At 40.5% G+C, this 24,457-nt stretch overlaps 1 protein-coding gene across 1 annotated transcript in view; it reads right to left on the reverse strand.

Moving 5' to 3' along the window:
• Window positions 1-1,735: 1,735 nt before the first annotated feature.
• Window positions 1,736-24,457, reverse strand: part of LOC134602777 (pendrin-like) — a 33,511-nt gene continuing 10,789 nt past the window's right edge. The window contains exons 8-20 of the mRNA XM_063448086.1: window positions 24,070-24,217; window positions 21,682-21,795; window positions 16,816-16,893; window positions 16,476-16,571; window positions 11,949-12,055; window positions 11,778-11,847; window positions 11,076-11,168; window positions 10,874-10,969; window positions 9,447-9,686; window positions 8,844-8,898; window positions 7,037-7,182; window positions 3,546-3,629; window positions 1,736-3,185 (exon numbers count right to left, since the gene is read on the reverse strand). Coding sequence (XP_063304156.1) covers window positions 3,162-3,185; window positions 3,546-3,629; window positions 7,037-7,182; window positions 8,844-8,898; window positions 9,447-9,686; window positions 10,874-10,969; window positions 11,076-11,168; window positions 11,778-11,847; window positions 11,949-12,055; window positions 16,476-16,571; window positions 16,816-16,893; window positions 21,682-21,795; window positions 24,070-24,217 — 1,351 coding nt within the window. The 3' untranslated portion in view covers window positions 1,736-3,161. The remainder of the gene's footprint in view (window positions 3,186-3,545; window positions 3,630-7,036; window positions 7,183-8,843; window positions 8,899-9,446; window positions 9,687-10,873; window positions 10,970-11,075; window positions 11,169-11,777; window positions 11,848-11,948; window positions 12,056-16,475; window positions 16,572-16,815; window positions 16,894-21,681; window positions 21,796-24,069; window positions 24,218-24,457) is intronic.

The raw sequence follows: 24,457 nt of genomic DNA on the forward strand, positions 1-24,457 counted from the left end.
TTAAAGGACCACTCTAGGCACCCAGACCACTTCAGCTTAATGAAGTGGTCTGGGTGCCAGGTCCAGCTAGGGTTAACCCATTTTTTCATAAACATAGCAGTTTCAGAGAAACTGCTATGTTTATTAATGGGTTAAGCCTTCCCCCAAATCCTCTAGTGGCTGTCTCATTGACAGCCGCTAGAGGCGCTTGCGTGATTCTCACTGTGAAAATCACAGTGAGAGCACGCAAGCGTCCATAGGAAAGCATTGTAAATGCTTTCCTATGCGACCGGCTGGATGCGCGCGCAGCTCTTGCCGCGCGTGCGCATTCAGCCGACGGGGCGGAACGGAGGAGGATCGGAGGCAGAGATCCTCCCTTTCCAGCGCTGGAAAAAGGTAAGTTTTACCCCTTTTCCCCTTTCCAGAGCCGGGCGGGAGGGGGACCCTGACGGTGGGGGCACCCTCAGGGCACTCTAGTGCCAGGAAAACGAGTATGTTTTCCTGGCACTAGAGTGGTCCTTTAATAAAAAAAACTCAGGATATGCTGTCTGTAAAGGAAGAGATGAAGTCTGTGAAAGAGATAGATTAGTGTGATTTAACCATCAAAACTGTCAGTAGCGAAAAACAATTTGCACCAAGTTGCTAATTTGTATCTGTGCAGTCTGTAGGAGCACTGCTATTAGTTAGTTTCCAAACTGCTTATGATAAAGCTGAAGTTCTCTCTATACAGACAGTAGAACTGGAATTACAGACACAACCTCACAGCCCTGCTATAAATCATAATTAGTGTATTGCTTAAACAAGCATCAGTTCAGCAACTCATCAGCCAATTTTTAATGGCAGCTTATTCTGAGACTTTTTTTTTATCAGAGAATGTTTGCCTTGCAGTATACCAGCAGAAGCCTGTTGCTAGCATAAATGCCACAGGATCAGTAATTGGGAGCCCTGTTATTTGTGGAATTAACCTACATTTGCTTTTGAATGATCAGATTTGGACCATGGACTTGAGACCTGATTTCTTCATATTGCTACCATCGTTGTTTGTTGTACATGGGTCACTGAGAGAGACATGAGAAATGCCAGTGTGCCTTGTATGACAACGAATTGATTGAAATTCATATACCATTTAATTATTGTGCTGACACACACCTGTGAAGATCTATACTTGTACTTATACTTGGCTTTTCCTAGACTGGCTCCATGTAGCAAAAAGGATTGTTTTTGATTTTCTCTTGTACATGATGTTCTTCTCTGTTGTGTGTTCAGTACATGACACAAGAGAATGGGAGATGTATAAAAGTAATCTGTTGTAAAATGTGGTCTAAGCATGTAAAAGAGGAGTCGTCCCCAATGTGTCTGCTGGTTCCACTGATTTCTATGGTGATTGCACTTTTAGTACTTTAGACTGTTTTTAGAACAGAAGATTTTGATAAATCTCACCCATATTCTCTTACACTGCATGTCTTTACACTGACCATTTTTCTTCCACTTGACTGCTTAGCATATGAAACCTTTATTTCTTTCCCATGGGAATTTACTTAATTTGTAGTACACTATATACGTGTAATTTATGTATGTATCAATCATGAAAAGATCACTAACAGTGCCTGAAGGCTGAAGATACCTAACGTTTATTTTAAATGCTTTTATAAAGTGCATAGTCACATGTACACCTTTGTCATTTTTAATACAATTAAAATAATATATTGAGTGTTCTCCCTTTGTTTAGTAAATACAAAAAATAAAGACGTAAGAATACTTTTTCTCAGTAATAATCCAGCATACATAGAGGTTTAACATCGATTAAAATTTACAAGATACATTTTGGTTATCAATACACCAAAGAGATAGTAAAAGGTTCTTAAAATTATTCTTCACAGTCATAAGTTTCATAGATAAAATGCATCATAAGACTTATAGACGGATGATTTAATCTTCAGAAAATAAATAATTCATTATAAAGAAGCACCTAAAATATATGTATATAAATATTTTTTTAGTGGACAGAACGCTATATTAAATGGTGCATTTGTGTAGGTACTTACAATTTTAGGATCTTAAAAAGTATTTGTATTTAGTTATGCAGTTTAGATATTCGGTTCATACAACATATTATTGTGCCTGGATTTTTTTTTTTCTGTTCCAGCAAATAAGAGAATAATTACAATGATGTCTGTCTGGTATTTATGTAGGAAAACTGCTGTAGATTGAAACACCTGGAAACTGGCCCATAACTAGAGGAGACTTAAAACAACATCTCTCCCCCACCCAAGGACTAGGGTAGTCAAATCCTTTCATGTCATGACATGCCAGCATATCATCAGTCCTTAAGGGGTTAAACTTCAGTTCTTGTTTGTTATGAAATAAGGCACTGCTGTGTAGTATAAGCCCATAAAGGTAATATGTCATGATTAGCTACAAGTAGGATTGCATGTAATACCATTGCCCAGATCTGCTCAAGTCTCCCATAGGCCTTATTTTATTTTTGTTACGATAAAACCAGGAGGAGGCAATTTGGATTAAAATATCATGTGAAAACCTATGGCAAACATCTGAAAGGGGAGCAATCACCAACAGAATTTTTTTTTAAACTATTGCCTACCTTTTATGTTGCCACGTTTGCAATCTATTAATAAACTCATAACTTCTCTCTTTTTTTGTCTTATATTCTGCAGTCCTTTTTAACTTGCTATTTTTTTGTCATAACTGCTTTGTCGAGAATTTACATTCAATTGTCTTTAATAAAATAAACCTGAATGCCTAGCGATATCCCCATAGCTCCATTTTCTTTTTCTATGCACTTTATCGCCTTTTCTTATTGCCATGTTGTGTGTGGAGTATGTAAATTAAAAATAAATTTTAAAAAACCCTATATGCTGTATTTAATAAATTGCACGTTTTCCTATTTAGAAGCCATTTTTATTTGTATGTTGAAAATCTTATTTTTAGGTATGGTTTGCGGCATGCCAATGTTCTTTTTTCTAAGGCAATGATTTATCTGTATGCACTAAGAATATGGCAAATTCCTTCACAGGCAGCATGTATAGTAAATATTGATAGAAATGGTTAGAATGTAAACTGGCAAGTGGTTAATTAAAAAGGAAATGTTTACATGTTGTTGTAGAAATTATGTGAAGGCAAATTCTGCCTAACCAAAAGCTAGACAATTCTGGCGCAATTCTTCATGAAGCAAGTCTTCGGAGAGCCTGTGAATAAGAGCAGAAAATACATTTAGCTGATTAATTATTACATTTCTTTTGGCAATAGGCCAAAGGTTTTGAATTGCTGACCTCAATAATCATTCCTAAAACACCAAAAATAAACTATAAAATGATGGGGATAAAACTGACATTTGGAGATACAGCATTGCTATATAAATGTGGGGGCTTTATTAGTGAGATAATGCAAGATGTTATTGTCTTTACACATTTATCTTAACCACTGCTTGTAAAACTGTCATTTTGAAACACCCCATAAAATTACTAACTGGGAAAATAAATAAGAAGCAGAAATCTCAAGTTGTTTCCTCATATTTTACATCATAGGAATTGAAAAGAGGATCTTACTTCTTCTTGAGCATCTAACTCATTCTCCATGGGTTCCACATCTGCATATTCAGGTGGGTCTTTAGAGTCTTGCATTAGTGAAATCTGGAAGAAAAAAAATGTCATTCATGACATCATGTTCATGTACTCAGTTTCTAAAACTACACTGTACTCTGTAATGACTAAAGAAAATCTTCTGTCTGACATTTTCTTTCTAAGACATTGTGAACACTGGATTCCTACATATAAAAACACAAACACATCCACTGCCCTATTGTGCTTGATATATTCTTTTTTTGAGTGCATTCATTAAAGATGACCATTTTTGTATGTTAGAGTGACATTAAAAGGTGAATGCTAAATAAATAATGAGCCATACAATAGACATGCTTGGGAATACTTTGTGAAGTAGGGTGCAATCCCCCATGACACCGACACTCTGCTTTCATTGCTGGCTATGAGATATAACAAAAATCTCACAGACTATCCCAAATCCCTTTGCACATTTAAATAACTTGTCTTTACCCGTGTGTCTCACTTACTCAATTCCAACTCTCTCCTTGACCCTCTTCAATCTGGAATCTGCCTTCTCCACTCTACTGAGACTGCGCTTATCAAAGTTACTAACGACCTAATCACAGCTAAATCCAAAGGCCGCTACTCCATACTAATTCTTCTTGACCTCTCTGCTGCCTTTGACATAGTTGATCATGCTCTCCTTCTTCAAACTCTTCAATCACTCGGTCTCTGTGACTCTGTCCTCTCGTGGTTTTCCTCCTATCTCTCCCAACGCTCATTCAGTGTCTCCTTTTCTAATGATACCTCCTCCCCTCGTCCTGTCTTGGTTGCAGTCCCCCAAGGCTAGGTCCTTGGTCCCCTTTTATGTTGTCTTTATACTGCCTCTCTTGGCAAACTTATTGCCTCTTTTGGATTCCACTACCACCTGTACGCTGATGACACCCAGACCTCTCTCCTACCATCCTGCAATGTGTCACTGCTTGCCTTTCTTCCATCTCTGACTGGGTGTCCTCCCACTTTCTGAAACTCAATCTCTCTAAAACTGAGCTCCTTGTCTTTCCTCCTCCTAATACTGATCCTCCTCTTTCACTCTCCTTTCAAGTTAGTGGTATTCAAATAAGTCCATCCTTGCAAGCACACTGTCTTGGCATCATACTTGATTCTGGCCTCACATTTGAGCCTCACATCCAGTATGTTGCCAAATCCTGTAGATTCAATCTTAAAAAATAGCCCGCATCCGCCCCTTTCTTACGCAAGATGCTACCAAGGAGCTTGTCCATGCTCTAGTAATTTCCTGCATGGATTATTGTAACCGTCTCCTGATTGGTCTTGCCAAAAGAATTACTGCACAGCTACAGTCCCTAATGAATGCTGCTGCCAGACTGATTTTCCTCTCTAGTCAGTTCTCTCACAACTCACCCCTCTGTCAGTCCTTACTTTGGCTTCCTGTATCCTTTACGAGTCAACTCAAGGTACTAATTCACACCTATAAAGCACTGAACAATTCTAGCCCCTCTTATATCTCCTCACAGATCCATAGATAGGTATGTCCCTTCTCGTTCTCTCCGCTCTGCACGTGACCTTCTCCTGTCCGTTGTTTGCACCCATACGGCCAATTCACGCTTGCATGACTTCTCACGGGCTCCTTCCTATGGAATAGCCTGCCTACCGCCATCAGACTCTCCCCTAGTCTTGCATCTTTTAAAAAAGTGCCTTAAAACCCATCTCTTTAGGAAAGCTTATGGTCTCCCAGAGTAACCTCTACCTCACCTACCTGTCTCTTGCTCTCTACTCTCTCCTCCAGCTCTGCCTCACTCCCACCTTATTTGATTGTGAATTCCTGTCCTATTGTGTTTTATAGCCCACCTACTATAGAATGTAAGCTTGTTTGAGCAGGGCCCTCTTCAACCTATTGTTCCTGTAAGTTTTCTGTTAATTGTCTTATTTATAGTTAAATCCCCCTCTCATAAAATTGTGAAGCGCTACGGAATCGGTTGGCGCTATATAAATGGCAGATGAGCTTACACTTAAATATCACTCTAATGACGGCCATTTAAGTGTAAGCTCATCTGCCACATCAAGACAAATCTGAGTCCTACACTAACAAATTACCTTGCTGTTCTCAGTTAAAAGGCAAAATCTCTAAATGAGACCGAAAAGGATATTTTTCTGAACCCCTACACACTTATTAACCCTTAATGGAATGACCATGTGGTGGGCTGTAGCAAAGCCGTCTAATACAAAAGCAAACACAAACTCACAAAATGTAGCCCTGTGCTCGAACTCAAATTTTGAGCTCAGGGCAACTTTGTGTGTGTTTGCTTTAATGATTAAATGTACTATTTATAAATTAAAATAGTGTATGTACCATGATAAGTAAAGTTAAAATCCTTTACTTGCAAATGTGTCCAGATTTAAAGTGAACCTGTAATGAAAAAATTACCTTAAATCGCTTCCATTTATATTGAATACACCATATATCTTAAAGATACGCCATGTATTCAATGTAAAATATAAAGATTTACTCACTTTTCCTTCATTCTAGTGCTGCAGCTGTTTCATGGGTGTAACATACACTTCCAGACCGCCCTCTGCTCTTACTGTGCTCTGCCTCTGTTCTTTTTTCGCATCCCCAAGCAGGGCAAAGCTTCGTTGCCAGCAAGCCGGAGTCCAAACTGAGCGACGTCACTCCATCCCTATACTCCTATCGCCGGCTAGGGAGTTTCCATAGCACCCGCAGCGCATGCCTCCTGTGGTAGGGCTTTCCTGCCCTCCCTTGTCAGTCAATGTCTCAGCACCCCAAGGTATTGACTGAAAGCTAGGAGAAAAAACTATTTGTAAATAGTTTTTTTCTCCTAATCTATTCATTTGCTAGCAAAATTGCTAGCACAATGTCTAGATAAAATTATATCTTCAATCTAATGAAGATATGATGTGCCCTTTAATAAACAAACATAACAGTGCTGTTTTTTTTTTTCCAACAAGCTATTAGTAGAAAGTAACAAATAGTACATTTTCTTCTGAGAACTGGAAATAGTTTGTTTTTTCTCCTACACACATGGTCCAAGGAAGCTCTCAAGTGTGAGGCCATTTAAATGTTAATATCAGAAATAAAATGACTCCACAAAACAAATATCTGTTATGCTAAATTAGAATTATTGGTGCTAGTTTTGTTTCCATTTTATAACTAAAAGACTAAAGACTTTAACTAAAAAAAAAAGCCAACAGACATAGCTTTTTCTTACTCAAGTATAAATTGTGTTGTGTCAATGAATAACATTTGCTAATAACATTTGCTCTCTATATTTAAACTACTTATAGTGTAGGTAGCATCTTATCCCCCTTGCAACGTTATTACAGCATTTTTACCATACCTTCCCTGTTTGCAGTTGCTCTATGTCTGAAAAATGTTGTTTGTGTTAAGAGTCAATGGTGGACCACATCCACACTAAAAATATCACAAACCATGCTTACAATAAAAAATATTATGTCACCTTTTCCAGTAGCGGATCATGACCATCGCTGAACTTTTTCTTGTTCTCTATGTATAGTACAGCATCATGAACAGTCACAAAAAAGATGTCTGGTTTGATTGTATCATCAAAAAATAGACACTCTTCCATTTTTTTATAAACTTGATCTGTGTGAGTAATAAAACACAATATGTAAGATATTAACAAAGAAATACTGCAGGTATCTATGTGCATAATGTAGTATATTATCCTAGAACATAGAACTGGGTGGATTGATATTATTACGCTAGTTAAGCCTGTGCTGTTTGTGAAATAACTTCTGCAGTAAAGAAAAAGGAAGGTAGCAGTAAATGGAGAGAGAGGTAGGGATACAGATGAGAAAATCAGGATCAGGCAACAATGTAAAAAAAAGCTTGTAAAGTAAGATAAAGTATTCACTAAACTGAAAAGTGACAAGAAAGTTTCACATTTCAGGCCAAAATAGCCCACCAGGAAAGAAAATCTAAAGCAGCTGATTTTTTCACTTCACTACGTTGGCCTAATATTCCCTACTCAAATCCTAAAAATGTCCAGTTTAAAGGACCACTATAGGCACCAGACCACTTCAGCTTAATGAAGTGGTCTGGGTGCCTGGTCCAGCTAGGGCTAACCCTTTTTATATAGACATAGCAGTTTCACTGCTATGTTTATATTAGGGTTAATTCAGCCTCTAGTGGCTGTCTCATTGACAGCCCCTAGAGGGCTTGCGTGCTTCTCACTGTGAAAATCACAGTGAGAAGATGCAAGCGTCCATAGGAAAGCATTATAAATGCTTTCCTATGACACCGGCTGAATGCGCGCGCGTATCCTGCCGCGCATGCGCATTCAGCCGAGGAGACGGAGAGGAGGAGGGGAGGAGAGGAGGAGGAGAGCAGGAGGAGAGCTCCCCGCCCGGCGCTGGAAAAAGAGGTAAGTTTAACCCCTTCCTCCAACTTCAGCCCGGCAGGAGGGGGTCCCTGAGGGTGGGGGCACCCTCAGGGCACTATAGTGCCAGGAAAACAAGTATGTTTTCCTGGCACTATAGTGGTCCTTTAATGAATAACGCTAAATGAAAATACTGAAGAATAGATCACTTGTCTATTGACATTCGTTTTCAAATGTAGCAAATTAAGTAACTAGTCAGATTTAAACATTGCAAGGTTACTCCAACCACCATGACCACTTCAGTGATTTGACGTAGTCATGGTGGTAGGAATATGTATGTGCAGTGCTTTTGCTTGAAACACTGCACATACTGAGATTTTAATATCACCTGTGCACCCCCAGCTCAGGTGCCATTGGCAGCCCAGAACTCTGTTCCCTAATGACTAATGTCAATTCTGTGCATATTTTACTTCTGTCAGCAAGCATAGCCTCCTTTACAGATGTAAAGATATTCTCCTTGCAGGCAAAGCGAGCTCTCCCCTTACACCATCCCTCTATCTGGGCGCTCCAGATCACTTCCCTCTGTCACTTAAACAAGCTTAAAATTAAAATAACCCTCCCTGACCCTTCTTAGGCCCGTTGTGTGAGCATGCACTCTGAGTCAGCAAAACCAGCCAATCACAGGCTTCACGGATGACATCAGGACGGGGCATGGAAGCTTAGCCCGGCTCTAGATTCAGATAAGTAATAAACTTTTTTTTCTGATTATGGGGTGGGCAGGGGCAACCAAACAGTAATGCCCTACAAGGCGTTTTCAGTTGAAAAAAAGGTTTTAGATTTGCTAAGTGTTGAAGTAATCCTTTAATAATCCATATGTAACAAAATCTTCCTGAAAAAACATGCTTATGTAAGTAAATGTGTTTACCATCACATGCTGCTATGTAGACTTCTACATCAATCCTCTTGAATTCTTTATATATCTAAAAAATAAAATAGCATTTTATAATATTTATAATTCTCTATTGTACGCGTTCTAAAATTATTTACAATAGCACTCCACAGGGACGTTGTTTCCTTGAAAGCACTGTGATCTAATTTCTGTATAAAATGCACCTTTAGGGTAATGACATTGGCACTTCTATATAGTGTGATATTAGGGAATCTCTTACATTACCTCTTGAAGCTGAAGTATTTCAATAGTTTGGAGTGTTTCTTTAATACCTCTGCCAGATTCATTGAATTTAGGAATAAACTGTTTTTCTTTCAGGATTTCTTTCAGGATTAAATTCAAACTTCTGTCTCCGGTTAATAAAGTCTTTATAGCTATTTCCCACTGCACACATATCCATTAAAAGAGTGGTTTCCAACATGGAACATGCAATCCGTGAACCATGTTACTTATGGGCTCCTGTTGAGGAAACCGAACTACCTCCCTTAACTAGACCACGTTGACTAGTCTCATTAAAATATGCTCATGGCCCTGTACTATGTTTCTGGAGAATGAGTTGACTTTTAGATAAGTACTTACCACTTTCAGGGATCTAACTGCTACCACATCAAGAAAAGATATTTGTCCAAAATCAAAGATAAGGCTATGGATAGAGACTTTTGGCACCGAAACTTTTACAGGCAAGTCTGAATTCCAGTCTACTTTGATTTCCACTTCTGTGGTTTGCACTTCTGGATTCTCTGCTTCCTCAGGGTCCTCTGGGTCATCATCGGGCTCATAAGCTTCATTATCAGTACCTGCATCAGTGAAAACACCGTTCTAAAGAGAAAAGCACAATATTTCAGACTCTTTTAAAATAAATTCAGCATATCTCCTTTTAGGAAAATATGTAACTTTGATATAATGCAGATACTTGTCTCTCTACATCGCCCACTATCCACATTTGATTGTGTGTCATTTAGAAGAACTTAGTTGTACTGCACCATTTCATAAAATACAAATAATTATTCTTAGATATATACATGCTCTCCAAACTTCACAAGAAAAATATAAAATACAATATATTGAATTTAAAATTTCTCCAATACTCTGCCTCATGATGTTGCCCTACCCCCTCAGCCTGCCAGCAAGCTGGGGGCATAGCCTGATCCGGGATTTTACACTCTAAGCACTTAGATAGCTGGCGGTCTGGCCCATACGCTGGATTCGCCCACTGTTTATAGCATGGCAACCTACATGTACATTTTTCTCATGGTTTGGCTCACAGTGAGCACCATTATTACCTAATTTGATTATTTTGCCTGTCAATATGCTGTAGCTTCCCTTATCTTTTATATTGTACGCTTGTTACTAATAGAAGCAGCTTGCTATCACACAAACTACAAGTTAGCCGCTATGACACTGCCTAGTATAGATACATACCCAAGGCACACACCTGGCCCTAACATCCACCAGCTGCGGCAGTTACACCCAAACACGAAGCACTCATCATCATACCCGTCTTGGAGAGATTGTGCCCAATACATGTAAAACGCAACCATCCACAAGGAGGTAGACCCAGTGGTCTTACAAGCCAGTAACCCTAACATGATGTTTATGCTATAATAACATTCTCAAGTATATCTAATATCTAGCCTGAAACACTCTGTTTTTAGTGTATACATGCCATCGCAGTATACTCATTGATATCTAGCCTGATATATCGTGTTTTTAGCATGTTTATTCCACAACAATCCACTCATGAATACCTAGCCTGATATTTACACCATTCCAGTTTCCATCTCCCCAGATCACTGCTTGAATTGTAATCCCCTGAGTGCAGGAGGATTAAGAAAAGGGGCCACTATATTTGTGGTGTGGACTGTTCAATCTTGGGATTTCTTAAAATCACAAAATGATGTCTGTTATGAACTTCAGAAGGTGTAGAAGATATATATATATTTTTACAATGAAAATGTACTTCTACAGAGTGCATTCTATTAGAATGGTTAGTTATAAATCATTACCTTAGTTGTCCTTAGTTGCCCTTTCTTAATAAGTTTGCGTATTTTCTGCAGTGCTTTATTCCTTTTGTTGAAAACTCTGATGGCATCAAATCCAACCTGTTGTAAAATCAGACAATGTATAATTTTATTGATCAGTAAACCAAATGTAAAAAATACACACATTTTTTCCAAACAAAAATATTTAAAATATGAAATCGCTCACAATGGATTTTATGCCACTTTTCAGTCCATCTACATTGCCATAGAAAATGCCACTTGTGAATCGAACTATTTTTACTCCATCTACTTCAGTCAACTGTAAAAAAAAAACACACACATATCTTGAATTAGATGATAAAACTACACACCAACGACAACAAGGTCAATACATCAACGAAGTCAAATATAAGTTTTTATATAGTTGCAAAGAGATGAAGGTTGGTCATTACGTGTCTGTTCCATTAAGTGAAGGGTGTGATGAGAACTGACTTATATGTGTTTCTTTGATTTAGTTTAGTTGGAAAAAAAAAGTTCAGTCTCCAGTTCAAAGCAGTAGGATAGATTTCTCTATTGCCAACTCACCACTGCCCTCTAGGTAGAGAATTGAATACATACTTGGTTATTCGGTGTACATTTTTGAAAGTGTAAATGTAAATTGTTGAAATCAACTAATTCTTCTCTGCCAATAAACGCAGGTAGGATTTATTTCACTACTGCAAAAGTAATATGCAGTACGTTTGTTTTAGACATGAAAGAATTTCCTTTCAAATATGTTCACCTTGTCCAAATATGCCACCTGACACTAGGCAACTCATCCATTTTCCAATGCACTGTGGTGCGAAAATCGTTAAATTATGGGTTTTGTTTGTTTTGTTCAAATAAAAATGAGAAATGGCTATGATTAGTCTAATTAAAATGTGCATACATTTTTGTATTTCTTGACTTCCTTGTAGATATCTGTGCCAGGGACATTTCCAAGAGAACCACATGAAGGGCTAAAATAAAATAAGAAAAATGCATGAGAAAAGTACAGAAAGTTAAATTGAATTAATCAATATATTTTTTTTATCTGCAGAAATTTAGCAGATGTACTTACAACTGAACACGTAAAACTACAGTCAGTAATCCAAACACTAGGCCAGCCAGCAAACCTAAATCCAGTCCCAGAAGAATGGATGCAATACACGTGAAAACCCAAATAACCTGAAAGAGAAGTTAACGATGGATAGAAACACTTGTTGTTACTTTAAGCAGATAGGAAACAAATTTTATGGAATATAATGTACAGGAGCTACCTGATAGGAAAGTGATACAATTGTGTGCCAAGATATTAAATTGCATTTAAAAGAATGATTGTATTAAAGTAGAAAAAGTTTAGTTGTGCAGGTGATAACAATCATGCTTGCGATGCCACAATAGCATTACAAAGTATTTCAAAAGTGTACAATGTCAAGGCATTGAGAACAGTTGCACATTTTCTTTTGTAGTATTATAAACACAAACTAGTATTAGAAAATTATGACATGTCTAACTATAGAGTAAGGTGTAAGCTGATCATAATCAAGCTAGGTGGTAGTTCAATTTTACAACGTTTATGCAAACATGACATGAAGGTAGTTGGTAAAGAAATGCTTAGTAGTAATGCTTGGTAGTAACCATGCTAAATTATGCTGGCATTTAAATAAGAAAAAGTCAAACAAATAGCAATTTCAATGTCCGACAAAACGTGTGACCACAGGGGACTAATATCTTGGGGATACTGAGGAGAAACAACAGCGCTGCAGTGGTTAGAGTCAGGTGCAGCAGCAGAGCTGAACGAGGATCTCTCCTGTTTCACTCGGCCCATGCCACTAATGGGCCAGAGTAGGAAGGGTATGTTGGTATCAGGCAGTTCAAACAAAAGGTAAAATGAGCAAGCAATTAGTATCCACATTTTTAAATGAGTAAATAAGTAGATAATGTTAGTGCTGTGTGCACATTTCTTAGCTATTAATACAATCATTTAGGCTGAATCTCATGCTTAATCTAGTAGGAGTGAGCGTGTATATATTCTAGCTGTGTCCTGGGGTCAGAGTGGGTCAGCTAGTGAGATTAGGTCTCAGTGCCATAGTATGGGCTAATATTGATTCAGCTATAGGTGCAGTAGCTGCTGTCGCTGGGGTTGGGGGGTAGGGTTTCAGAAGCCATCTCATCGTGATTTATACGCTGGTGTGGGGGGGGTCCCGGCGGTACCTTTTTGTCAGCCTGGGGGTGTCTGCGGTTCTCATCGCTTATGAGCGTGTATGGTTTCACTGCTATGTGTCTGTTTCCTGGGGGGTGTAAGAGGCTGTAACCCGCCCAGCAAGAAGCGATAAAAACAGAACGGGAGAGTAAGATACATACGGGTTAGTAATGAAGTGCCTGTATTGCTGTTTGGCAAGGAGAGTGATAGTGATCTGTCCTTGGGGGGGCTGACTCATGGTTCTGTGAGTATGCCGGGTCTCGGCTGCGGGTTGGGAGGACAATATTCATCCCGTGCACTCGTGTTGCTCTCGGGGCAAATGGAGCGATGTTATCCACGTCCCAGTGGTGTCCTTAAGGTCCATCCGGCGGTCGGTCCTCAGAGGGGGACAGATCCTTGGTGAGCAAGAAATATTGGCCCTTTGCTGGGGAGTTAAGCTTGTGAACAGTCCCGTCTTTGGTGACATGTAAGGAGCGTGTTGTGCTCCAGCGGTAGGTAATGTTCTTGGCCTGCAGCACTCCTGTAACCAAGCACATTGATTGTCTCCAGAGCATCGTTGGTCTGGATAGGTCGTTATAGAATTCTAATGTGTGTTGCTCAAAGTTCAGTGAGGGTAAATTTCTTACCGCTGCCGTCCTGTCCAGGTGCGTGACAAATTGACATTGCTGGTAGGCTGCTGTGATGACTGGCTCTGTGTGCGGATCTTGTAGATATTGTCGATGAGTATGGCTTTTGCCTGCTTTTGGGGTAGTAAGTGCTGGATCAGGTGTCGCAGGAAGTGCTGTTGTTCTGTTTGGTCCACTATATTGCTGAAGCCTTTGATTTTAATATTTTTCCGGCAGCTCCAATCCTCCACCTCTGCGAGCCTCTGCGCCATGATAGCCTGCGACAGCTTGACTTGCTTGTGTTCCGCCGCAAGTGAGGCCTGTTCAGCCTTGAGGTGAGGTGAGTCCGCCTCCATTGTCTTGACTTGCCTGCGAGAGTGAGCAAGCTTTCCCGGACTATGGACAGGTTGGCCTGGAACATGGAGTGGATGTCCCGCAGTAGCGTTTTAATGTTGCCTTTAATGTTGCCTTTTGTAGCAGGGGTGTTGTCGTCCTCGTCCGAGGATTTGTGGTGTAGGCCGCCAGATGTAGGAGTCTCGTCCAGGGTATCCATGGATGGTTCCTCCTCGGACGATGAGTCCTCCGCTTGTTGCTCCGCCATCTGGCCTCCACGCATTAAGTCGCCGATATCTCGGGATCCTGAGCCCATATGATTTTTATTTTTCTTGGCTCGTTTCCACATTGCGGTAACGTAACTAGTGGTAGCTTTTTGACGGCTTTTTTTAATCCGGTTTGCAGGGTAATCGTAGCTTGGCAGCAGGGCCGGCCTTAGGCATTTTTACGCCCTGTGCGAAAAATCTTCACAGCGCCCCCCCCTCTCCCCCCCCCCCTCATCCATGTATGCTGTAATGTTTGTGTTGTCTGTGTATGTGATAGTAGGTGTGATGACTGTGTGTGATATGTATGCTATGTGTGATATTTGTAATGGGTGTATTAACAGTGTGTGATATGCGTGTATTGGTTGTATGTGACACACACACACACACACAGAGTTAGACGGCCATACACACACACAGGAAGACATCCACACACACACACAGGCAGACAGTCATACACACACACACAGACACACAAAGGCAGACAGTCAGTCATACACACAGACACAGACAGTAATACACACAGACACACACAGAGGCAGACAGTAATACACACAGACAAACACGCAGACAGTCATACACACAGACACACACAGGCAGACAGCCATACAGCCATACACACAGAGGCAGACAGCCATACACACAGAGGCAGACAGCCATACACACAGAGGCAGACAGCCATACACACAGAGGCAGTCATACACACAATCACACACACAGAGGTAGACAGTCATACACAGACACACACAGGCAGACAGTCATACACACAGACACACACAGGCAGACAGCCATACAGCCATACACACAGAGGCAGACAGCCATACACACAGAGGCAGACAGCCATACACACAGAGGCAGACAGCCATACACACAGAGGCAGTCATACACACAATCACACACACAGAGGTAGACAGTCATACACAGACACACACAGGCAGACAGTCATACACACAGACACACACAGGCAGACAGCCATACAGCCATACACACAGAGGCAGACAGCCATACACACAGAGGCAGACAGCCATACACACAGAGGCAGACAGCCATACACACAGAGGCAGTCATACACACAATCACACACACAGAGGTAGACAGTCATACACAGACACACACAGGCAGACAGTCATACACACAGACACACACAGGCAGACAGCCATACAGCCATACACACAGAGGCAGACAGCCATACACACAGAGGCAGACAGCCATACACACAGAGGCAGACAGCCATACACACAGAGGCAGTCATACACACAATCACACACACAGAGGTAGACAGTCATACACAGACACACACAGGCAGACAGTCATACACACAGACACACACAGGCAGACAGCCATACAGCCATACACACAGAGGCAGACAGCCATACACACAGAGGCAGACAGCCATACACACAGAGGCAGACAGCCATACACACAGAGGCAGACAGCCATACACACAGAGGCAGACAGCCATACACACAGAGGCAGTCATACACACAATCACACACACAGAGGTAGACAGTCATACACACAGACACACACAGGCAGACAGTCATACACACACAGACAGTAATACACACAGGCAGAGAGTCATACACACAGACACACAGAGGCAGACAGTCATACACACACACACACAGACAGTAATACAGACAGGCAGAGAGTCACACTCACCTGACAATCCCACAGTTACCTGTGGAGTTCATTGTGGAGGCAGTGCAGCTCCTGGTGACTGTTTGGTGGGGAAGCAGGGACTCCTTCCTGCTTCCCCTGCAGCAGTTTTCCGGCGCTTTTAGCTCCGCCCCCGCCGCACGGTAAGCTCCGCCCCCGCCGCACGGTAAGCTCCGCCCCCGCTGCAAATGTAAAAAAAAAAAAAAAAAATTTTTTTTTTTTTTTTTTTTTTAAATCCACGGCGCCCCCTGCTCCATGGCGCCCTGTGCGGCCGCACAGCTCGCACACCCCTAAGGCCGGCCCTGCTTGGCAGCACGGAGCTACAGCGCTACATGTCTGCTCGGTTTGCTGGTTGGCTCCGCCCCCATTTTTAAGGAATATTTTAACACATTTTCAGCACAATGCACTTGTTCCTAGGAAACTACTAAAATGGTTTCATCGTTATTTAATGCATCATGTATTAGCTTCTAGCATGTGATCATAGAGCAGCCGCTAACTGAGACACAAATTGTTAAAAAAATAAGGAAGTATTGTGATCTTACCGAGTCCCACTTGTTCTGTCTCCACAAACGAGGGACATCTCCTACTTGCCAGAACATTCCCTTCAGATTTGCTATAACAATGGCTGCTAGTACTGACTGTAATGAAGAGAATAATACAGGTTAATGGCTATACAGTTTTTTGAAAGTGTAAATATATGAATGCTCTTTTTGGTTAAAGCCTTGAGCATAATACATGTAATGTCTATAGGCTAATAAAATAAAGTGTATATTAAAAGCAGTCAGTATCAAGAGATTTAAGATATGCAATGTCTGATTGCATGCTAAGTGGAAACTCTATGTCCAGTAAGTGTGAAATGCAAATATGAAAGCCTTTCCATACCTTTTGCAGGGGTTCAAGGAGTCGGCCAAGTGCCACAATAGCAATCAGCACAATAAAAGCCGAAATAATACCCGCAATCTGAAAAACATATAGGTTTTATGACTTTGAGGTTTAGATTTTGCAGAATAAGAATTATAGTAAAACTATAAAGCAGTGTTATTTTCAACATCTACAGTGGTAACCAGCCCTTTCCCTTTAAATTAGTTTGCCTAATTATGTGTTGTACTGTCTGTAATCACTACTTTTTGTTAATGTATCCATTGTACAGTTCTTTGAAATATGTAGGAGCTTTGAAAATAAAAGTAATGATAAATATAATATAACTGAAGGCCAACCCAAGTGTGTAAGCCCTGTAGAAGCTGTATGAAATAACATAAGATCATACAATTATTATCTCTGGTTTGATCTTTGGGTCAACTTTACATTAGCAAATATTCATCTATGTTTTAACTAGCTGAGGGTAATGTGAGCTATGACCCAGCAACCGCTGCAGCACATATTCTTTACAAGTGTTGTCTGTCGATGGGAATTATTCATGTGTTTGTATTTACTCTATACTGTAAGCATCATATTCTATGTATGTCATACAGATTGATAGCGTGGTATGAAAAAAGCACCATAAAAATCCCTGTTATAGTGATTATTATAAAAATTGAGATTTAGTTGCATCTTTTTTTCTTTGAATTTTTAGAGATTTTTAAAGTGAGGTTCATAGGCAGCTAAAGTTACAGTATCTAGCTAGTATAAAGCAGTAAATATAACAGAATTAAAACAAAAAAACAATATTGTTTTTAGTAAAAAAAGTATCTAAAAGTTTTTTTTAATGTTAAAATTACCCTTATTATTTTATCATCTGTGTGAAATAAATCCTACTTAGCTGCTATGCATATCACTTTTAAAAACTAACTGAGAACTCAAGTATTATCTACAAAAATGTTTTTTTTTTTAAATATGTGTACGTGATAACAGACAGGCTTGCGATACCACAAACAATAGTAAAAGCAAGCCAATTAAAACAATTCTAGTAAAACAGTGTCATGGTATCAGGAACATTTGCAAAAAAATTTGTATATGATAACATGGTAACAATGAAGATTAATGGCAGGATAGACGAGTTATGTTAAAACAAGCTTATATTGGTAGCCTAATACTCTATCTTTAAGCTGCAGGATGTCGTATTAAGAATACGTGTCTACATAAGTGTATACTGCTTGGACAAGTAGACTGGGTATAGATCCACTAGTGAGACAATCAGGCTGAACTAGACATGTAGTGTCGTGTGATTGCATTGTGACGTGCTCATCGTGTGTGGGTCATGGATAATACGGCACCGAGTAACAAATGCCTAAAATAACATAATGAGTCATAGCAGGTTACGCTGAAGGTTATTTATTACTGAGGTCCAGAGTCTTATTGAGAATGCATTCTGCTCCCGAAGCTTTACATGGTTGTGTGAGACAGCATGTCTAAGATAAAATAACAGCTCAGTAACATGGTTAAGAGGGTGCTAGAGATGTGAGACAGTGTCTCTCTTTTAACCGATGCCCTCTGTTGGGAAATGACTGGAGCTCGCCGGTGGGCCACGGGGGGGCCACTGATGCACAGGTGCTAGTGAAGGTGTCCCTCCAGCACCAGGCTGGTGTACATGCCTGCATCTCTTGACCACAAACTCGGTGACTTCTGGAGCCCAAGTTTCCTAAATGTGTGGGAGTTTCGAAGGGCCTGGCCGTCATCCATCGCATGAGGCACGTGTGCCTCCGCAGATGTGGGCAATGCTACTGGGTCTTCACCCTAATGATCTTCAGCTTGGAGGGGCTAAGTAGAGTGGGAATGGGTGGGTGTATTGATGCGGCGCCCGAAGGTATCTCCTTCACTACCCGTTGCCCGAAGCCCCGCTCACCTGTTGTCGGCAAGTTTTGCTGCTTGGTCTGGGCTGCTCTCTACCCCTCCCAGAGTCTATCCCAGAAGCGGTTAAATATTTCTTCCAGAAACTGCATGGTATCACAGTGGAGCCGTTGGTTTGAGAGCAGGATCTGCTTGTGTGATGTGCTGTCAGTTGCCATCTTAAGTGTGTCATGTCACCGCTGTTTCGTTGCATCAGGCTTAGGGCTTAATCCAGGCTGATGCCCAGTGAGGTCCAGGATATCTCCAAAGGGTAAGTAGGAGGTAAGAGAGCTGAGGAATCCATACATGGGCTTGCCAGTGAGTAGAGCGTCCGAGGGAAACTAGTGAGGAGAGCGTCCGCCTCTCCCTGGCTCAATCACCAGTAGGCCTCAGTCGATTAGTACGGATTCCCAGTTAGTGATAGGCTTGCGTCTGGTGTTAAAAGATGCACCCGTGTGTCCCTGACTCGTCTGCTGCCCTCCATATTGCGAACATGCCGATTTCAGATTTTCCCCCTGAATCTGCTTTTTTTTGTCAGGAGCTGATTCTCGGCACGTCCGTTCAGCCCGGAAGCTAGGCTCCGTCCTCCCATCTACAACATTTTTAATGGTTCAAGCTCTTACAATGCAAATATGTTGCTACTATCTGAAGAGCAGTTTTGGGGCATAATTATGAAGGTAGATCAGTCGCATTAGATGCGAACAATACAATCATATTGGTTGCTCAGCTTTTAAAACTTTGGCCTGTATTTTGTTTTTTTTATATACAATAATCTTATTGCATCCTGTTGTGTTTAGGTATTGTAGTGTAATGGGAAGCAGTTTGTGTAGGGAATGTAGTGTATGTGTAAAGGAGATGCAGGGTTTATACTTCAGCATATAGTGGATGTAGTATAGTTGGTTCTATATTAGATGCAGTGTATGTTTAAGAGGTGCTGTGTGTGTATAGTGGATGTAGTGGATGTGTCTAAGAGGTACAGTGTGTGTGTGTAGTGGATGCAGTGTGTTTGTGTAGTGGATGCAGAGTATGTGTGTGTAAGGGATACATGCAGTGTGTGTAAGGGATGCATTTTGTGTGTGTGCGATAAAGAGAGAGTTTGTGGGATAGGATGTGGGCTGATTTTTGTGGGAGTGAGAGGAAAGAGCAGCTTTTAGTTTTTTTACTATTTTGCTTTTGAAAAGATCTGAGACAGAGCAGTCCTTGTTGATCTGGTGGTACTGTATAGGCTCTCCGCCTTCACGTCTACTGGGTGAAGGCTCTTCTTGCGAGTGTGAAGGAATAACTCCATCACATTCGGCTCCTTTCGTGGGCTTGGACTAATGTTTAATTTAAATTTGATTTTTTAGTTCGGTTCCTGAACAAAGACCACCCCTGAGACACATTAGAACGAAAACAAAAACTGCAAAGGAACTAATTAATTGAATGCTCCACTAGGTGGCGGTCATTTCGTGGAAGCGAACGCACGTGGTTGGGAAAATGGATAGCAGCTCCCGAACGCAAGCAGCGGGATTTGGTCGTCGGCTGCCTGGAACTAATTTCAGCCAGGCACTGCCATGAACACCGGTCACCAGAGACCTGCTGCCCGTTACAGTTCTACTACACTTACACGAACGGCGTTCAGGATATATAGACTACCGAATACGGGGAGCATTCTACACTGATCCGCTTTCATCTAACTTATCCGGTTTTCGTACAAAACCCCACGAACGGAGACCGGCTCTTGCCACCAATTCCCTGGAACTATTTTGGGCTTCGACTTCGTGGCAGACTGGTCAAAACTTCCCCGCGATGGCGATCCAAAACTACCACACTGATCTGGGTGATTTTTGGATATATTGTTCGCCCAGATCCCAGCTATCTGGGGATTATACTTTTGTGGGGTTACCTTGTATTTTGTGGGTACTTTTGGGGTGGTTAAAAATTGTTATGATTTTCTGAGAGATAATGTAATTATAAATGTAAATGCGACACCGGCGACATTATACCTTGTGGATTATTCGCATTGTTTTATTGGGAAAAGGGCATCTGTGGCAGTTATACTTTGGCAAACCACCACAGCGAGCCTCTGAAAAATGTGGTATCAGAGTGTTGCCATGGTAACCAACTGCAACTCTCTGAAACCCACAGCTTGCGATAACGAGAGGGCCTGCCAACAGAGGTGAAGGTTGAGAGCATATATAGTACCACTGGACCACCAGGGAATGCTCTGTCAGCAAAGGCCAGGTTAGGGAGATATTTGATCTATGTATATCATGTGTATATATATATATATATATATATATATATATATATATAAAAAATCAAAATGAGATAGCACTCCCAGGACTTGTAAATCAAAAGGTAAAACTTAACTTTTAATTAGCTTGAAAGATCTTTTTTCAAGCTAATTAAAAATTAAAAGTTAAGTTTTACCTTTTGATTTACAAGTCCTGGGAGTGCTATCTCATTTTGATTTTTTGTATTTTCTGGACAAGCACCGGGCCAATATACTTTGTGAGTGGAGTGCAGGATTATTTTTCTTGTTATATATATATATATATATATATATATATATATATATATAATCTATGTATACATATATATGGAATAAGTGGATTAATCTCGTAAGAGCAAGCATTAGGTTGCTTGCATAGGACCTGCCAAAAATGGGCTACATTGGCGTTGCATCATCCACGGTATGATGATATACTGTAACTAAACCCCCACTGTTGTTGCATAGATTAGGTTTTTCAAAAATAAATATTAAAATCTATGAGTTTTGAAGTTGCTGTTTAGTGAATGAGTGATTGTGCTGGATCTTGTATGATATATAGGGCCCAGCATATAGGGCCCAGAATTGACAGGTCCCCTGGTGGCCCTGACTTCTAACATGTGTAGAGGTTGTAGACTCAAGATGATGGCCCTGCCTGTCATAGTTTAAAATTCCTGAACAGGATTGAAATTTTCTTGTAGAAACATTTTAGATGCCTTTCTGTTACTGACCTGAGTTTTCCCTCCAGTACTTTCCTGGACAGCAGTACGGGACAGGGCAGTGGTGGCACAGAAACAAGAGAAAGCTCCACCGAATAAGTTGCTGATTCCAAATGCAATAAACTCCTGCCAAGGAAATAACGCATATTCATTTCAGTTTTTCATTATATTCATGAGACTAAGCGCAAACCATTCTTGAGTTGCTAAATAGGTAATCAATTTACATTCATCTGATTAAATATGTTGCTATCTTGAAAACATGTCATCTACAAACTGTGCTTGACCAATAATTGCAGGTTAAAGTAGTAAAGATGTGAGATATTCAAAGGGTGAACACATACTTTGGCTGTATTGGACTTTAGGTGAGGATAGATACTAGCCATGTTTTAAAATGGAAGAAGCATGGAGATTGGGTGAATTCTAGGAGTGAAAGAGAGGTTAGATTTAAAGAGAACACCAAGGCAGGAAACCTGGGGAGTAGAGCTTATGGTAACATAATGGCACTGTCAAGTAGGTAATTAAAGAGGTTTAGAGGAACAGCAGAAGATCTAGGTGACATCACTATAAAAGTGTTATTGAAGGAAATGATTACATTATCACCTAGAGAGGGAGTATAAAGTGAGACCAAGAGACTTCAAAACACAACATCATTAGGCAATACTGACACAAAGAGGTAAGAGGGGGAGACATTATAAGAGTAATGGAAATGTTAAGGTGAGGAATGTGAAAAAGCAAAGTCACATACACTGACCAACCACAACATTAAAACCAACTGCCTAATATAATGTAGGTACCCCATGGGCTGCAAAAACAGTTCTGATACGTCAAGCTATGGACTCCACAAGACTTCTGAATGTATCATGTGATATCTCGCACCAAGACACGGCAGATCCTTTCATTCCTGCAATTCGCAATGTGTGTACTCCATGGATCGGAGTTGTTGTTCCAGCACATCCCACAGATGCTTAATCAGATTAAGACCTGGTGAATTTGGAAGCCAAGGCAACACCTTAATCACTTTTTCATGTTCCTCAAACCATTCATGAACATTTTTTGCAGTGTGGCAGAGTGCATTACCCTGCTAAAGTAAGCCACTGCTATCAGGGAACTCTTGCTGGGGTCTGCAATAATCTCTAGATAGGTGGTATTTGTCAAAGTAAAATCCACATGAATGCTAGGATCCAAAGCAGAATGCTAAGATTCCCAGCAGAACATTGCCCAGAGCACAACACTGCCTCCGCTGGCCTTCCTTCGTCCCATAGTGCATCCTGCTGCCATCACGTCCCCCAGATAAATGATGCACATGTACCCGGCCATCCACCTGTGAGTCATCAGAACAGGCAACCTTCTTCCATTGCTCCATGTTCCAGTTCTGACACTCAGGTCCCAATTGAAGGCACTTTCAACAGTGGACAGAGGTCACCATGGGCACTCTGACTGGTCTGCAGCTATGCAGCTCAATACTCAGCAAACTGTGATGTGCTTTCTGTTCTGACAACTTTTTATGATGGTCAACAATATGTTTTTCAGCAATTTGAGCTACAGTAGCTCTTCTGTGTGATCGGACAGGCTATCCTTCGCTCCCCAAATGCATCGAAAAACTTTGGGCGCTCATGACCCTGATTGTTCACCAGTTGTCAAAGTCATTGCGAATTTTTTGCTTGCCCATATTTCCAACACATGAAATTTAAGAACTGACTGACTATAAAATCCCGGCCTTGACAGGTGCGATTGCAACAATATAATCAATGCTATTTACTTCATCTGTCGGTCGTTTTAATGTTGTAGCTGCAGTGTAGGATAAGGTTATGGAAGTAGTAGACGAATCTGGTGGTCCACAGTGGGAAAAGCATCAACAGGATCAAGATTAATTATTAGAGAGTAGTCACCTTTGGATTTATGAGAAATTAAGTCACTGACCATTTTGATATAGCATCCTTTTTGAAGTAAATCTGGTCATTTCTAAAGAGTGTGGAGTAAAGAGTATAGTATTAAAAAAACTTGCTACTTAAAGTGGATCTGTCACTGTCTGGGATCTTCACATAATTTGCAAAGACCACCGATAGTGACATCACCATTGGGATCCAGTGTCCATAGGGAGCAGGAAAAGGTGGGCTGTACTTACCTGAACCTGTCTCTCACAGGCCCTGCCATGATCTTCTGTCCGGTCCTCTTGGTCCCTACTTTGTCTCAGTTTATCTTTTGACTGGGTTGGAATTTTAGAGTAATTTTTTAACACAGTCAATATGAGTATTTCATAAAGATTTTATTTTTATGGAATAATCATTTTGGATATGGAGGTTCTTGGTAATAAATGAGGACCATGGGTTTCTCAATTTCCTTACACAAATAGAAAAAATATAGACCTTAGTATAGTGAATACAACAAAATTATATTAACCTGATTTCCATCAATCACATAGTTATGCTTTGTGGCATAGACTTTTCCTACTGACACAGCAACAGCATATCCTACTATTCCAATGGAGAAGGCTGAACCAATCATCTCGGTAAACATGCTTACATCTGGTGTCATAGGTGGGATGAAACTGTAATAACAAACATTATTTTTTGTAAGCCAAATATAATATACTAATCATATACATGTATGTGACATTTGCAAATTATTGTGTGTTCAGTCATCTAAGAGAATGGGCAGGTAATAGTCCGATCTGTTTATTTCTCTACTGCCATATAATAATTATGTTGTACTATCAAAGGTAATGAATTGAATATTATTATTGGTATTTATATAGCGCCAGCTTATTCCGCAGCGCTTTACAATACAA

Source organism: Pelobates fuscus, chromosome 3 (genome assembly GCF_036172605.1).
Source record: "Pelobates fuscus isolate aPelFus1 chromosome 3, aPelFus1.pri, whole genome shotgun sequence".
Taxonomy (NCBI): Eukaryota; Metazoa; Chordata; class Amphibia; order Anura; family Pelobatidae; genus Pelobates; species Pelobates fuscus.